The sequence below is a fragment of the Mesoplodon bidens genome (assembly GCF_964165515.1).
Source record: "Mesoplodon bidens genome assembly, chromosome: 12".
Classification (NCBI taxonomy): Eukaryota; Metazoa; Chordata; class Mammalia; order Artiodactyla; family Ziphiidae; genus Mesoplodon; species Mesoplodon bidens.
The window spans coordinates 11,424,536-11,439,328 of record NC_138168.1 but is presented as its reverse complement, the minus strand read 5'-3'; the positions used below and the strand labels follow the sequence as shown (position 1 = coordinate 11,439,328).

Sequence of the window (14,793 nt, the reverse complement as noted above, 5' to 3'; positions counted from 1 at the left end):
GAGGCTGGCTGCTAGCCCCAAGGAGCAGACGTCACCGTTAACGATTTCAGTGCTTTTCTAGATATGAAGAGATGCAAGAACTGGGCTCATGAAATCGTCTCCTAAAAATACCTATTTGAAGATCTGTTCTGCCAGTATTTTCCCAGAGCACAGAGGGCTTCACCCCTGATCTCCACCCTGAAATTCTTTCAGGGGGTGCTGAAGGTCAGTGACTGCAGTGGCTCATGACTTCAGAGGCAGATGGCAGTGCCAGTCTGTAGTTGGCACTCTGGTAAAGGATGTTTGCAGTTAGGGAGGCTGGGCAAGTGTGTGGCAGGGGGTTTATGGGAACTCTCTGTACGTTCTGCTCAATTTATCTGTGAACCTAAACTCTTCTAAAAAATAAAGAGTCTTAGGAGCCGGGGTGGTAGTGAGGCAACTCTCAGCCCACTGCCCACCTTGAAGTTCTAGAAGAGAAGCTTGACCATTGATAGAGATTTGATGGAGATGTCTCCTGAACAAAAGAAAGTGCACAACCTAAAAGTTAAGAATTAAGTTTTATTTGGGGCATTGCTGAGGACTGTAGCCCAGAAACGGCCTCTCAGAGAGCCCTGAGGAACTTCTCCAAAGAGGTATTGGAGGAGACAGGTTATATAGGAGTTTCTGTTGAAAAAAAAAAATGTAGTTGAGCATCAGAAGACTAGCACTAATAACAAAACACAGACATCTCAAGTTAGCCATAGTCGTGCTTTTCTCTGAATGGGAAGATGTTAGAGTCTGGGCTCGCTGGAATTACTCCGTTGATATGCACCTTACCTGTTGTGAGGTGAAATTTGGATTTCATTGCAAGACAAGAAAAATTTAAACACAAAAAATTTTCTGTGCCCTTTGGCCTCCTCTCTCCTCTCTGCTCTGCATCTCTGCATCGTGTATCAGCAATATGCATCAGCGGAGCTCCCCCATCTGCAGAAATACCCGCTCAACCATAAAGAGCAACATTCTCCCAAGATCACTGGGACAACTCTTTAAAAGGTAACATTCCTTCTTGATCTCCATAAGGGAGTCACATGGCCTTTAGATCTGGATTGTGTAAACTCTCAATAATACCTTATTTGATGTACATCCTTACGTCAAAAAAAAAAAACATATAACTGTGCCTTGACTTTTTTTTTCTTTTTAGTTTTATTTTTTTGGCTGCACCATGCAACATGTGGGATCTTACTTTCCCCACCAGGGATCGAACCCACACCCTCTGCAGTGGTTGTGTTGCCCTTTCGCTTACCCTTGGCGGAAAATTGATCAAGAGCTTCAAACTCAAAAAAACAGGACCACCACAAGACAACCTTTTTTTTTTAACGTTCAGGTTACTATTTCCAAAACTTTTCTATGTATTTGCTCAAAGTCTTGTGTTGCTTAGGATTTTATTTATTTATTTATTTATTTATTTATTTATTTAGTGCTGAAAAATCTTCAGTCCAGGGCATGCATGGAATTTATAGCACAGTCTTAAATTTCCAAGCTTGATACTTTTGACACAGATTAACCAACCTAAAGCTGTCTTCTACATTTAGAAGCACTGCCCTTAGGGAATTTCTAGACTTAAGGGCAAGGGCAGTTTTTTATGCCCCCTCTACTCAGCAAAATTGGGATTCATAACTTTACAGTTTATATGCCCACACACAATCATTCACTGCCAACTGATTCTTTAAAGGGTGCACTAGCTGAGCCTAATTTGGGGGCCACAACTGTTCGTCCATAAGGAGACTCAAGCAAGAAGTACAAAAGGGAGACTGTTCACCTAACAGATCAGAAAAAAAAAAAAGTTTGCAGGTGTCCCTGGGTGAGATTGTAGGGAACTGTTGCAACTGTTAACAGGTATCCAGAAGTATCTTGCCAAGGCCCTTGCATTCAAAATGTGCCCAAAGCCACAAGGGACCCCCTTGAGGTGACCAGGATCAGAGGCAGTCTCTTCCCTGGAAACCGAGAGGCCCCCTGCCCAGACCCCACCTGATCCCAACACGAGCCACTCCCTGACCTGTAGCATCTTGGGCCCTGCAATAGCCTCCGATCTTGACACCCAACGATTGTCCCATGAGAGCCTATCAACTCTTCTTACCGGGAAGGAACCAGTCTGCAAGGCAGGTCAACCTTTGTAGATACTCTTGGCCTCTTTCCACACGGAGCTGAGCCAACTGTCCCTCCTGACCCTCCAAACAGGAGGAAAGTCATTTATGTGTGTCTAGTTCTTCAAAATCAGAGGGCCAATGGTTTTAACAATCATCATTTCTTGGGGATGTGGGAAAGGTGGGACTGATTTCTCCTCCAAAATTCTGGGCAGGAGCTGTGCTGAGTGGTCCATGACTTCCAGGCCAGAGTGCTGGTGCAATTCTCAAAGGTTGGAAGAGAGGGTGTCAGGATGCCAATAGGGTATCTTCCTCTCCTCTAAATGAACTTCAGTAGCATGCCAAAATGTATCTTTACTTCCTGGTGACCTGAAGGCTGTATTGCCTCCAAAGACACCAGGAAACACACACACCATCCTGCATTTCCAGGAGTCAGGAAAACAGTGTCCTTGACAAAGGACTTCCCAGCTCCCCTCACGGAGCCTTCAATGTGAGAACAGGGGCTGGAGGCTGGAGTCCCTCCTCCATAAGCCTGGGAGGGAGCAATCCAGCTCCAGTCCTGCAGCCTGTCCTTCATGCATTCAAGAAATCACGTTTGACTGCCCATGGTGTCAGACATTGTTCTAAGGCTTGATATCCTCACTACAACGCATGCGACAGATCTTATCCTACTACAGACGGGGAACCAAGGAACAAGGCTCATGGTTCCATCACTAAAGAGGCTAAGCCAAGATCCAAACTCAAGCAACTAAGCCGGCGTCCTTGTCTTAGAAAACTGTCCTCAATATGTAATATTACATGCTGTCTATTTTTTTTAAATCTCAACTTTTCTAGAGTTGACATTCCACTGGGGTGAATGGTTAGCTTGTCAGTCATGTTTAAAGTGTCATGAACAAAACTAAAGTAGGTCAAGCAGAGACAGTGGGGAAGGAGCGGACCTCTGGAGGGAACATGGACCACCGGGAGGAAGGAAACAGAATCATTCCAAAAAAATGAGAGGGAATTCCCTGTTGTTCCAGTGGTTAGGACTCCGCACTTCCATTGCAGGGGGCACGGGTTCGATCCCTGGTTGGGGAACTAAGATCCTGCAAGCCACCTGGTGTGGCCAAAAAATTTAATGGAAACAAGTGAGGGGCTTCCCTGGTGGCCCAGTGGTTGAGAGTCCGCCTGCCGATGCAGGGGAAATGGGTTCGTGCCCCGGTCCGGGAAGATCCCACATGCCATGGAGCGGCAGGGCCCGGGAGCCATGGCCACTGAGCCTGCGCGTCCGGAGCCTGTGCTCCGCAACGGGAGAGGCCACAACAATGAGAGGCCCGCGTACAGCAAAATAAATAAATAAATAAATAAAACAAGCGAGAAGTGTTCTTGGCAGAAGAGCAAAAAATAAAAGCCCTGAAGTGGTAACAAGACGGTTGGTTTGAGGGGCAGCTAAAGGATACGGATGTGCAGCACAGATGCAGGCAGGTGGCACGTTACACAGGGCGTTCTACGTCAGGGCCAGGAGCTTGGGTTAGGTTGGCTGGAAAACTTTGGAGAATTTTGGAGTTCCTTTTGCAGAAGGGGCCATCTGATTAACGTGGTAAGAATTAAGTCTGGCAGAGGAGCCGACTGTGAGATGACTAAAAGAGACCCCCCTGAGGCCTGATAGGAGCCTCTTTCAGTAGTTCTGGCAAGGCAGGCTGGTGCCGGGGTGGGGTGGGCAGCTGGACCGGGTCCAGGTGCAGGAGGGGCTCAGGTTGGAAGTCAAGGTGACTGGGCTCGAGCAGGGAGTCCTTTTGGGTGCTCAGGCATCAAGGACAGCTTCTAGTTTGGGGCCTGAACCACTGGCCCAAATGCTGGTGCCATGCATTTCCTGAGCGAGAACGAGAACGGCTGTCTGATGGACGGGCCACATGCCTTTTGCAGAAAATGGCTCCTTGCTGGTTTCTCTCCCCCAGGTTTGTTCAATTGCTCCAAAAGATAGTCAACACTTGTTTCTGGTGTGATGCTCGCTCTAAGTACCCTACGTAAATCTCAGAACTTCGCATGAGTTCAGATGCTATTATCTTCAATTTAGAACCTGAGCAGGGACAGGGGGTAGGAGGATGAATGTGGCTAAGGTCATGGGGCCAGAAAGCTCCCTGAGGCGATTCATTCCGGCCTGTGAACTACCAGGCTGGTCTCTACTGGGGAAAACTGTAGCCCCCGTTCTGATGGCCCCTCTACCCTCAGGAGTGAGCCCCACCTATGGTAATGCTTCCTCCACCCTAATCCCACTTACCCTTCGGGGGCCAGGGCAGCAATACTGTAAGTGTGGTGGAAAATTCCAGAGACCATGACAAGGGGTCTGTGTGAGGTTCTCCTTTCCTGTATACCTATCTGTGAGGCTGACTTTTCCTCACGCTGCGACCTACATAATGTGCAGCAGGAGGCTGAGTGCAAATGAGCACCCAGCAGGCTCCAGTTTTTACAAGGCTATGAAACCCTCACTGCCAGAAGATCACATCTCTCCTAGCTTGCCTGAGTTTTCGGTCAGAGCTGCATCTCAGAACTTGACTCCTAGACTCTTTTCCTTGTTCTCTCCAGACCCTTTTTCCCCCTGTGCTCCGGAACCTCTTTCTAGCCTTAGGGGTTTCACTAAGGGTTAAGCTCCAGGGCCACCTCACCTGTGATGTTATCTCCAACCCCTCAACTACACATCAAGACACAACAAGAAACCGCTTACAATTTTATTCTGTAATGAGCAACCTTGGGGGGAAGGACATGAGGACTTAGAGGCAGAGGCAGGGACCAGAAACCCGCTGGGTGTTCCTTGTCGGGCTGGCGCAGAGCTTAAACCAGGCCCCCTGCAGCTCTGGTTGCAGCCTCCTCTCCACCGGTTGGTCTGGCTGCAAACTGGCTTCCCTTCATCCGAGGAGCTAGGTCGAGCAAAGTCGTGGCTTCCTCAGGTTGCAGCGTCCCTGCACCAGAAAGCCACAGCAGGCCAGTGTGAGGGGAGAGGGTAAGAGCCTCAACAGTTCTCTGCCTCTTTCCAGGGTTCCTTTCCGGGACTTCCCAGCTAGGCGTCCTGGGCCTGGGGTTCTCGGGAACCTCAGAACCTGGGGCCAACTGGGCTCATTCCAACATGGCGGGTGGGGAGGCCCCGCCCCAGGAGGCCAGCCCCGGCCACCTCTCACAGCCTTACTCCAGGGTCCCTAGGACCGAGGGCCGGCACTGCCAAGGAGTCTGGGGCACAGCCTGGACACAGGGGCCTCCCCGGGTGGGTGCTGGCCGAGGTGCTGTTGGTGGTTGCCCGGAGGGGATAGTTAGGGAGGGGTGAGGAGGGCTGCAGGGGAGGGAGCCAGGCCGCCTGCACAGGCAGGTCCAGGGCACCTGGTCATGAGGCCTCTCAACCTGCTTGTGCTGCTGGCGGTGCCGCTAGGCCACGGACTGGAGCATCCACTTGGTCTGGAACTTGCACAAGTAAGAGCCGTAAACCATGACTTCGGCGACGTCCGAAGTTCCCAGACCCTTCATCTGGAGCATGACTGTGCCCACCTGCTCGACGAATGGGATTCGAGATCCGTCGGGGCCTGTTTAGGTGAGAAGATGAGCGCTCGGGCCCAGGAGGGCCGGGGTACCCGGGTCAGGACTGGGCTCACTCACCGAACACGGCTTCCAGAAGCCCCGTCTGGACCTGGAACACCTCGGGCTCCTTCAAGACTTCGGGAGCCCCCACCCAAGGTGGGATGTCGTTCCGCTCGGGCAGCTTCCCCATCTTCAGGGCGTCTAAACACAACCCTGCTTGGAGCTGGGGCCTAGACTGGGTAGGCAGTTGCCTCAGCCGGAAACTTAAGTACCTGGGCGGGCCACGCCCCACGCCCCACGCCCCACGCCCCACGCCCATGGCCAACCCGCATCCAGGCCCCGCCCCGCCCCATCCAGGCCCCGCCCCCGTTCCGCTCCCGCCCCGGCAGTGCAATCCCGCACTCGCCACGCCCCGCACGCCGCGCCCCCTTGGTCTCTGGTTGACTGTCTAGGGCGCTACCCCGCCCCACCTCCGGCTCCCGAGCAGGGGTGGGCCCAGCTGTCTCTGAGTTGGCTCGGGCTCCACCTGCTTTGACTGGTTTCCTCTGCACCAAAATCCCTTCACCTTGGGAGTGAGTGGGGAGACGGCGCTAGAAACCCTTGTTATTCTAGAAACAGTGGCTGGGCCTGAACCTCGGCAAGCAGTACAGGTTTGGGGGTGCGACGGCCACCCAGCTGCCAAATCGAATCCCTGCCTTCCCCGTTCCAAAGGAGGGTGTGTCTTCCCTTGGCCAAAGGGAGCCGGACCCCGAGACTTCACTGCAGGGCGACCCCTGCAACTTCAGGGGACTGAGGGGTCGCTCCGGCCACTTAACAAAGAGGAAAACGAGATTCCGATATTCATTTTCTTCCAGGGTCCTGATGGGGGCTCTGAAGTGCCCCACGGTTCATGATCCTTGAAGCCCCTGAGTCTGGAACTGTGGAATCTACCCGGATTTCGAAGCTCACGTGGCCTAAACTATGTGGTCCGGCCTTCAGGCCCTAAACAAACTTCTTTTATTCATTTAAAAACCAGATTGCTGGGCTTCCCTGTTGGTAAAGTGGTTGACAATCTGCCTGCCAATGTAGAGGACAGGGGTTCGTGCTCCGATATGGGAAGATCCGACATGCTGCGGAGCGGCTAGGCCCGTGAGCCATGGCCACTGAGCCTGCGCGTCCGGAGCCTGTGCTCCGCAACGGGAGAGGCCACAACAGTGAGAGGCCCGCGTACCGCAAAAAAAAAAAAAAAAAAAAAACACCAAGAGTGAACCTTGATGTAAACTATGGACTTTCTCAGTGCTAATTATATGTCAATGTAGACTCATCTCTTTCTAACAGATTACCTCTCTGGTTGACTGAAAAAAAGAAAATGCACAACATGAGTGGTGTGAGTTAAGTTTTATTTGGGGCAAATGAGAACTACAGCTCGGGAGACAGCCTCTCAGGTAGCTTAGAGGAACTGCCCCAAAGAGGTATTGGAGGAGACAGGATATAATGGAGTTTTTGCTGAAAAAAAAATGTAGTTGAGCATCAGAAGACTACCACTAATAACAAAACACAGACATCTCAAGTTAGCCATAGTAGTGCTTTTCTCTGAATGGGAAGATGTAAGAGTCTGGGCTCACTGGAATTATTCCATTGAGATGCACCTTACCTGTTGTGAAGGGAAATTTGCATTTCATTGCAAGACAAGAAAAATTTAAACACAAAAAATTTTCTGTGCCCTTTGGCCTCCTCTCTCCCCTCTGCTCTGCATCTCTGCATCGTGTATCAGCAATATGCATCAGCGGAGCTCCCCCATCTGCAGAAATACCCGCTCAACCATAAAGAGCAACATTCTCCCAAGATCACTGGGACAACTCTTTAAAAGGTAACATTCCTTCTTGATCTCCATAAGGGAGTCACATGGCCTTTAGATCTGGATTGTGTAAACTCTCAATAATACCTCATTTGATGTACAGCCTTATGTCAAAAAAAAAAACAAACAAACATATAACTGTGCCTTGACTTTTTTTTCTTTTTAGTTTTATTTTTTTGGCTGCACCATGCAACATGTGGGATCTTACTTTCCCCACCAGGGATCGAACCCACACCCTCTGCAGTGGTTGTGTTGCCCTTTCGCTTACCCTTGGCGGAAAATTGATCAAGAGCTTCAAACTCAAAAAAAAAGGACCACCACAAGACAACCACTTTTTTTTAACCTTCAGGTTACTATTTCCAAAACCCTTCTATGTATTTGCTCAAAGTTTTGTGTTGCTTAGGATTTTTATTTTTTATTTATTTATTTATTTTTTAGTGCTGAAAAATCTTCAGTCCAGGGCATGCATGGAATTTATAGCACAGTCTTAAATTTCTAAGCTTGATACTTTTGACACAGATTAACTAACCTAAAGCTGTTTTCTACATTTTGAAGCAGTGCCCTTAGGGAATTTCTAGACTTAGAGGCAAGGGCAGTTTTTTATGCCCCCTCTACACTGCCAAATTGGGGTTCATAACTTTACAGTTTATATGCCCACACACAATCATTCACTGCCAACTGATTCTTTAAAGGGTGCACTGGCTGAGCCTAATTTGGGGGCCACACCTGGTGGTCCATAAGGAGACTCAAGCAAGAAGTACAAAAGGGAGACTGTTCATCTAACAGATCAGAAAAAAAGAAGTTTGCAGGCGTCCCTGGGTGAGATTGTAGGGAACTGTTGCAACTGTTAACAGGTATCCAGAAGTATCTTGCCAATGACCTTGCATTCAAAATGTGCCCAAAGCCACAAGGGACCCCCTTGAGGTGACCAGGATCAGAGGCAGTCTCTTCCCTGGAAACCAAGATGCCCCCTGTCCAGACCCCACCTGATCCCAACACGAGCCCCTCCTTGACCAGTAGCACCTTGGGCCCTGCAATAGCCTCCGATCTTGACACCCAACGATTGTCCCATGAGAGCCTATCAGCTCTTCTTACCGGGAAGGAACCAGTCTGCAAGGCAGGTCAACCTTTGTAGATACTCTTGGCCTCTTTCCACACGGAGCTGAGCCAACTGTCCCTCCTGACCCGCCAAACAGGAGGAAAGTCATTTATGTGTGCCTAGTTCTTCAAAATCAGAGGGCCAATGGTTTTAACAATCATCATTTCTTGGGGATGTGGGAAAGATGGGACTGATTTCTCCTCTGAAATCCTGGGCAGGAGCTGTCCTGAGTGCTCCATGACTTCCAGGCCAGAGTGCTGGTGCAATTCTCAAAGGCTGGAAGAGAGGGTGTCAGGATGCCAATAGGGTACCTGTCTAGTCTCTTCCTCTCCTCCAAATGAACTTCAATAGCATGCCAAAATGTATCTTTACTTCCTGGTCACCTGAAGGCTGTATTGCCTCCAAAGACTCCAGGAAACACACACACACCATCCTGCATTTCCAGGAGGCAGGAAAACGGTGCCCTTGACAAAGGACTTCCCAGCTCCCCTCCCTGAGCCTTCAGTGTGAGAACAGGGGCTGGAGGCTGGAGTCCCTCCTCCATAAGCCTGGGAGGGAGCAATCCAGCTCCAGTCCTGCAGCCTGTCCTTCATGCATTCAAGAAATCACGTTTGACTGCCCATGGTGTCAGACATTGTTCTAAGGCTTGATATCCTCACTACAACGCATGCGACAGATCTTATCCTACTACAGACGGGGAACCAAAGAACAATGCTCATGGTTCCATCGCTAAAGAGGCTAAGCCAAGGTCCAAACCCAAGCAGCCAAGCTGGGGTCCTTTTCTTAGAAAACTGTCCTCAATATGTAATATTACATACTGTCTATTTTTTTTAAATCCCAACTTTTCTAGAGTTGACATTTCAGTGGGGCGAACGGTTACCTTCTCAGTCATGTTTAAAATGCCATGAACAAAACTAAAGTAGGTCAAGCAGAGACAGTCGGGAAGGCGCCGACCTCTGGAGGGAACATGGACCACTGGGAAGAAGGAGACAGAATCATTCAAAAAAAACGGGAGGGAATTCCCTGTTGTTGCAGTGGTTAGGACTCCATAGTTCTATTGCAGGGGGCACGGGTTCGATCCCTGGTTGGGGAACTAAGATCCTGCAAGCCACCTGGTGTGGCCAAAAAATTTAATGGAAACAAGTGACGGGCTTCCCTGGTGGCGCAGTGGTTGAGAGTCCACCTGCCGATGCAGGGGACACGGGTTCGTGCCCCGGTCCGGGAAGATCCCACATGCCGTGGAGCGGCTGGGCCCGAGAGCCATGGCCGCTGAGCCTGCGCATCAGGAGCCTGTGCTCCGCAACGGAAGAGACCACAACAGTGAGAGACCTGCGTACCGCTAAAAAAAGCAAACAGCAACAAAAAAAACAAGTGAGAAGTGTTCCTGGCAGAAGAGCAAAAAATAAAAACCCTGAAGTGGAAACACGACGGTTTGTTTGAGGGGCAGCTAAAGGATACGGATGTGCAGCACAGATGCAGGCAGGTGGCACGTTACACAGGGCGTTCTACGTCAGGGCCAGGAGCTTGGGTTAGGTTGGCTGGAAAACTTTGGAGAATTTTGGAGTTCCTTTTGGAGGAGGGGCCATCTGATTAACGTGGTAAGAATTAAGTCTGGCAGAGGAGCCGACTGTGAGATGACTAAAAGAGACCCCCCTGAGGCCTGATAGGAGCCTCTTTCAGTAGTTCTGGCAAGGCAGGTTGGTGCCGGGGTGGGGTGGGCAGCTGGACCGGGTCCAGATGCAGGAGAGGATCAGGTTGGAAGTCAAGGTGACTGGGCTCGAGCAGGGAGTCCTTTTGGGTGGTCAGGCATCAAGGATGGCTTCTCGTTTGGGGCCTGAACCACTGGCCCAAATGCTGGTGCCATTCATTTACCGAGTGAGAATCAGAACGGCTGTCTGATGGACGGGCTACATGCCTCTTGCAGAAAATGGCTCCTTGCTGGTTTCTCTCCCCCATTTTTGTTCAATTGCTCCAAAAGATAGTCAACACTTGTTTCTGGTGTGATGCTCGCTCTAAGTACCCTACGTAAATCTCACAACTTCGCATGAGTTCAGATGCTATTGTCTTCAATTTAGAACCTGAGCAGGGACAGGGTGGAGGGTGAATGTGGCTAAGGTCATAGGGCCAGAAAGCTCCCTGAGGGGATTCATTCCGGCTTGTGAACTACCACACTGGTCTCTACTGGGGAAAACTGTAGCCCCCGTTCTGATGGCCCCTCTACCCTCAGGAGTGAGCCCCACCTATGGTAATGCTCCCTCCACCCTAATCCCACTTACCCTTCGGAGGCCAGGGCAGCAATTCTGTAAGTGTGGTGGAGAATTCCAGACACCATGACAAGGGGTCTGTGTGAGGTTCTCCTTTCCTGTATACCTATCTGTAAGGCTGACTTTGCTTCATGCTCCAACCTACATAATGTGCAGCAGTAGGCTGAGTGCAAATGAGCACCCAGCAGGTTCCAGTTTAGTTTACAAGGCTATGAAACCCTCAGTGCCAGAAGATCGCATCTCTCCTAGCTTGCCTGAGTTTTCGGTCAGAGCTGCATCTCAGAACTTGACTCCTAGACTCTTTTCCTTGTTCTCTCCAGACCCTTTTTCCCCACTGTGCTCCGGAACCTCTTTCTAGCCTTAGGGGTTTCACTAAGGGTTAAGCTCCAGGGCCACCTCACCTGTGATGTTATCTCCAATCCCTCAACTACACATCAAGACACAACAAGAAACCGCTTACAATTTTATTCTGTAATTAGCAACCTTGGGGGGAAGGACATGAGGACTTAAAGGCAGAGGCAGGGACCAGAAACCCGCTGGGTGTTCCTTGTCGGGCTGGCGCAGAGCTTAAACCAGGCCCCCTGCAGCTCTGGTTGCAGCCTCCTCTCCACCGGTTGGTCTGGCTGCAAACTGGCTTCCCTTCATCCGAGGAGCTAGGTCGAGCGAAGTCGTGGCTTCCTCAGGTTGCAGCGTCCCTGCACCAGAAAGCCACAGCAGGCCAGTGTGAGGGGAGAGGGTAAGAGCCTCAACAGTTCTCTGCCTCTTTCCAAGGTTCCTTTCCGGGTCTTTCCAGCTAGGTGTCCTGGGCCTGGGACTCTCGGGAACCTCAGAACCTGGGGCCAACTGGGCTCATTCCAACATGGCGGGTGGGGAGGCCCCTCCCCAGGAGGCCAGCCCCGGCCACCTCTCACAGCCTTACTCCAGGGTCCCTAGGACCGAGGGCCGGCACTGCCAAGGAGTCTGGGGCACAGCCTGGACACAGAGGCCTCCCCGGGTGGGTGCCGGACGAGGTGCTGTTGGTGGTTGCCCGGAGGGGATAGTTAGGGAGGGGTGAGGAGGGCTGCAGGGGAGGGAGCCAGGCCGCCTGCACAGGCAGGTCCAGGGCACCTGGTCATGAGGCCTCTCAACCTGCTTGTGCTGCTGGCGGTGCCGCTAGGCCACGGACTGGAGCATCCACTTGGTCTGGAACTTGCACAAGTAAGAGCCGTAAACCATGACTTCGGCGACGTCCGAAGTTCCCAGACCCTTCATCTGGAGCATGACTGTGCCCACCTGCTCGACGAATGGGATTCGAGATCCGTCGGGGCCTGTTTAGGTGAGAAGATGAGCGCTCGGGCCCAGGAGGGCCGGGGCACCCGGGTCAGGACTGGGCTCACTCACCGAACACGGCTTCCAGAAGCCCCGTCTGGACCTGGAACACCTCGGGCTCCTTCAAGACTTCGGGAGCCCCCACCCAAGGTGGGATGTCGTTCCGCTCGGGCAGCTTCCCCATCTTCAGGGCTTCTAAACCAAGCCTGCTAGGAGCTCGGACCTAGACTGGGTGTAATGATGCCTCTGGCGGAAAGTTAAGCACCTGGACGGGCCATGCCCCACGCCACTGGCCAACCTGCATCCAGGCCACGCCCCGCCCCCCCATCCAGGCCCCGCCCCCGGTCCGCTCACGGCCCGGCAGCGCAATTCCGCACTCGCCACGCACCGCACGCCCCGCGCCGCTTGGTCTCAGGCCCGGCAGCGCAGTCCCACACTCGCCATGACCCGCACGCCCCGTGCCTCCTTGTTCTCAGGTTGACTGTCTAGGGCCCTTCCCCGCCCCACCTCCGGCTCCCGAGCGCGGGTGGGCCCAGCTGTCTCTGAGTTGACTCGGGCTCCCACCTGCTTTGACTCGTTTCCTCTGCACCAAAATCCCTTCACCTTGGGAGTGAGTGGGGAGACGGCGCTAGAAACCCTTGTTATTCTAGAAACAGTGGCTGGGCCTGAACCTCGGCAAGCAGTACAGGTTTGGGGGTGCGACGGCCACCTAGCTGCCAAATCGAGTCCCTGCCTTCCCAGTTCCAAAGGAGGGCGTGTCTTTCCTTGGCCTAAGGGAGCCGGACCCCGGGACTTCACTGCAGGGCGACCCCTGCAACTTCAGGGATCTGAGGGGTCACTCCGGCCACTTAACAAAGAGGAAAACGAGATTCCGATATTCATTTTCTTCCAGGGTCCTGATGGGGGCTCTGAAGTGCCCCACGGTTCATGATCCTTGAAGCCCCTGAGTCTGGAACTGTGGAATCTACCCGGATTTCGAAGCTCACGTGGCCTAAACTATGTGGTCCGGCCTTCAGGCCCTAAACAAACTTGTTTTATTCATTTAAAAACCAGATTACTTTAAACACTGCACTAGATCTACCCGATTGGGGGGGGGGTTCAATATTTAGGGCTTCACAGACAGAGATGAAGCTGGCTTTTTCCAAGATCATGTTCTGATAACATCTAATGTCCCCTCAGCAGCCTTCATGGCCACTTATTAGGGCAGACCTCTTCACCTGCAATCAAAACCTGTGGGTTGGTTGTTCTTTTGCAGCCACCAGTGTAATCAATTCAGATAATCAGTGGCTAACTATCAAATGAAATGTTATTAACTGGATATTGAAGAGTTCTGGAAAGCCTAGCCCATAGATTATGAATGACAAAGAAGAAAATATTCCTTCACAACAGCGACTTGGAGGGCAGATGCCACCTTAACCAAAGCCCACAATTAGCATCACCAACAATGGGACCAATGGACTACTGGTTTGTCAAAGCCATGAAAACAAAAAAGCAGAAGATCATCTTATTAATAAAGAGACAACCAAGTGCTATGCATGATTCAAACCCTGAATCAAAGACAGAGAAAGAACATTTCAGGACAGTGGAGGAAATTTTAACATGGGCTATACTGTAAAATAGCATTTGACTATGTTCTATAATATACAATTTCTAGAGTGTGGTGCCTTTATCACATAAGAAAAGGTACTTGTTCTAACAAGAAACATGTTGAAATATGTAAAGTGTTGATATCTCCAGTTCACTTACAAATAGTTCAGCACCCCACAAAAATGAACCCCCCATTATATATATATATATATATATAGAGAGAGAGAGAGAGAGAGAGAGAGAGAGAGAATCAGTGTGACAAATATCAACAGTTGGTTCTCAGTGAAGGATACACAGAATTCTTTCTACTCTTCCGTAGTTCTCAATTTCAATGAAAGGGAAATAAAGTACTAATGTGTCAGGTAGCTAATAAAAAGTAACTCTTCTGAGGGAAAAACAAAGTGTAAACCATCCCCTAGTGAGGACTTCCTTTATCATGGTTTCTAAATACCCCCCATCCCCCATATACACAGCATTTCTTTGGCTGAAAGTTCAACATGGTATTTATTTATTTATTTTTGGCTGTCTTGGGTCTTCATTGCTGTGCACGGGCTTTCTCTAGTTATGGCGAGCCGGAGCTACTCTTCCTTGCTGTGCACTTGCTTCTCGTTGTGGTGGCTTCTCTTGTTGTGGCGCATGGGCTCTAGAGCTCAGGCTCAGTAGTTGTGACGCACAGGCTTAGTTGCTTGGCAGCATGCGGAATCTTCCCAGACCACGGATCGAACCCGTGTCCCCTGCCCTGGCAAGCAGATTCTTAACCACTGCACCACCAAGGAAGTCCCTCGATATGGTATTTAAAGAAGCAGATAGATGAGCACAGGAATTGCGTCCAACTTAAGAGTATTAGAGAGAAGCCTGCGTAATTATATACACTTATTTCAAACTTGTAACACGGTACAAACTTATACAATAAACAACCGGGACTTAAATTACAGGCTCAAAAAGTATGACTATCAAACAAATTTGTATACTAATGACTAACATCCTTTCTAAGGAGTTTGTGTATGCTTAGAATCAGCACAGGTGTGGCACATCAGCAGTTTATAAGCA

General features: G+C 50.7%; 2 protein-coding genes across 2 annotated transcripts; both read right to left on the bottom strand.

The window, feature by feature from the left end:
- Window positions 1–5,498: 5,498 nt before the first annotated feature.
- On the bottom strand, window positions 5,499–5,838 carry LOC308626060 (developmental pluripotency-associated 5 protein-like; the record flags this gene model as incomplete). Its single annotated transcript, XM_081250852.1, has 2 exons — window positions 5,499–5,653; window positions 5,727–5,838. The coding sequence occupies 2 exons, from the start codon at window positions 5,836–5,838 to the stop codon at window positions 5,499–5,501; spliced, it is 267 nt and encodes an 88-aa protein (XP_081106978.1).
- A 5,648-nt stretch (window positions 5,839–11,486) lies between these two features.
- LOC308626097 (developmental pluripotency-associated 5 protein-like) lies at window positions 11,487–12,340 on the bottom strand (the record flags this gene model as incomplete). Its single annotated transcript, XM_081250877.1, has 3 exons — window positions 11,487–11,543; window positions 11,956–12,155; window positions 12,229–12,340. 2 exons carry the CDS (start codon window positions 12,338–12,340, stop codon window positions 12,001–12,003), a joined length of 267 nt encoding a protein of 88 aa, XP_081107003.1. The 3' UTR covers window positions 11,487–11,543; window positions 11,956–12,000.
- Between the last annotated feature and the right edge of the window lie 2,453 nt (window positions 12,341–14,793).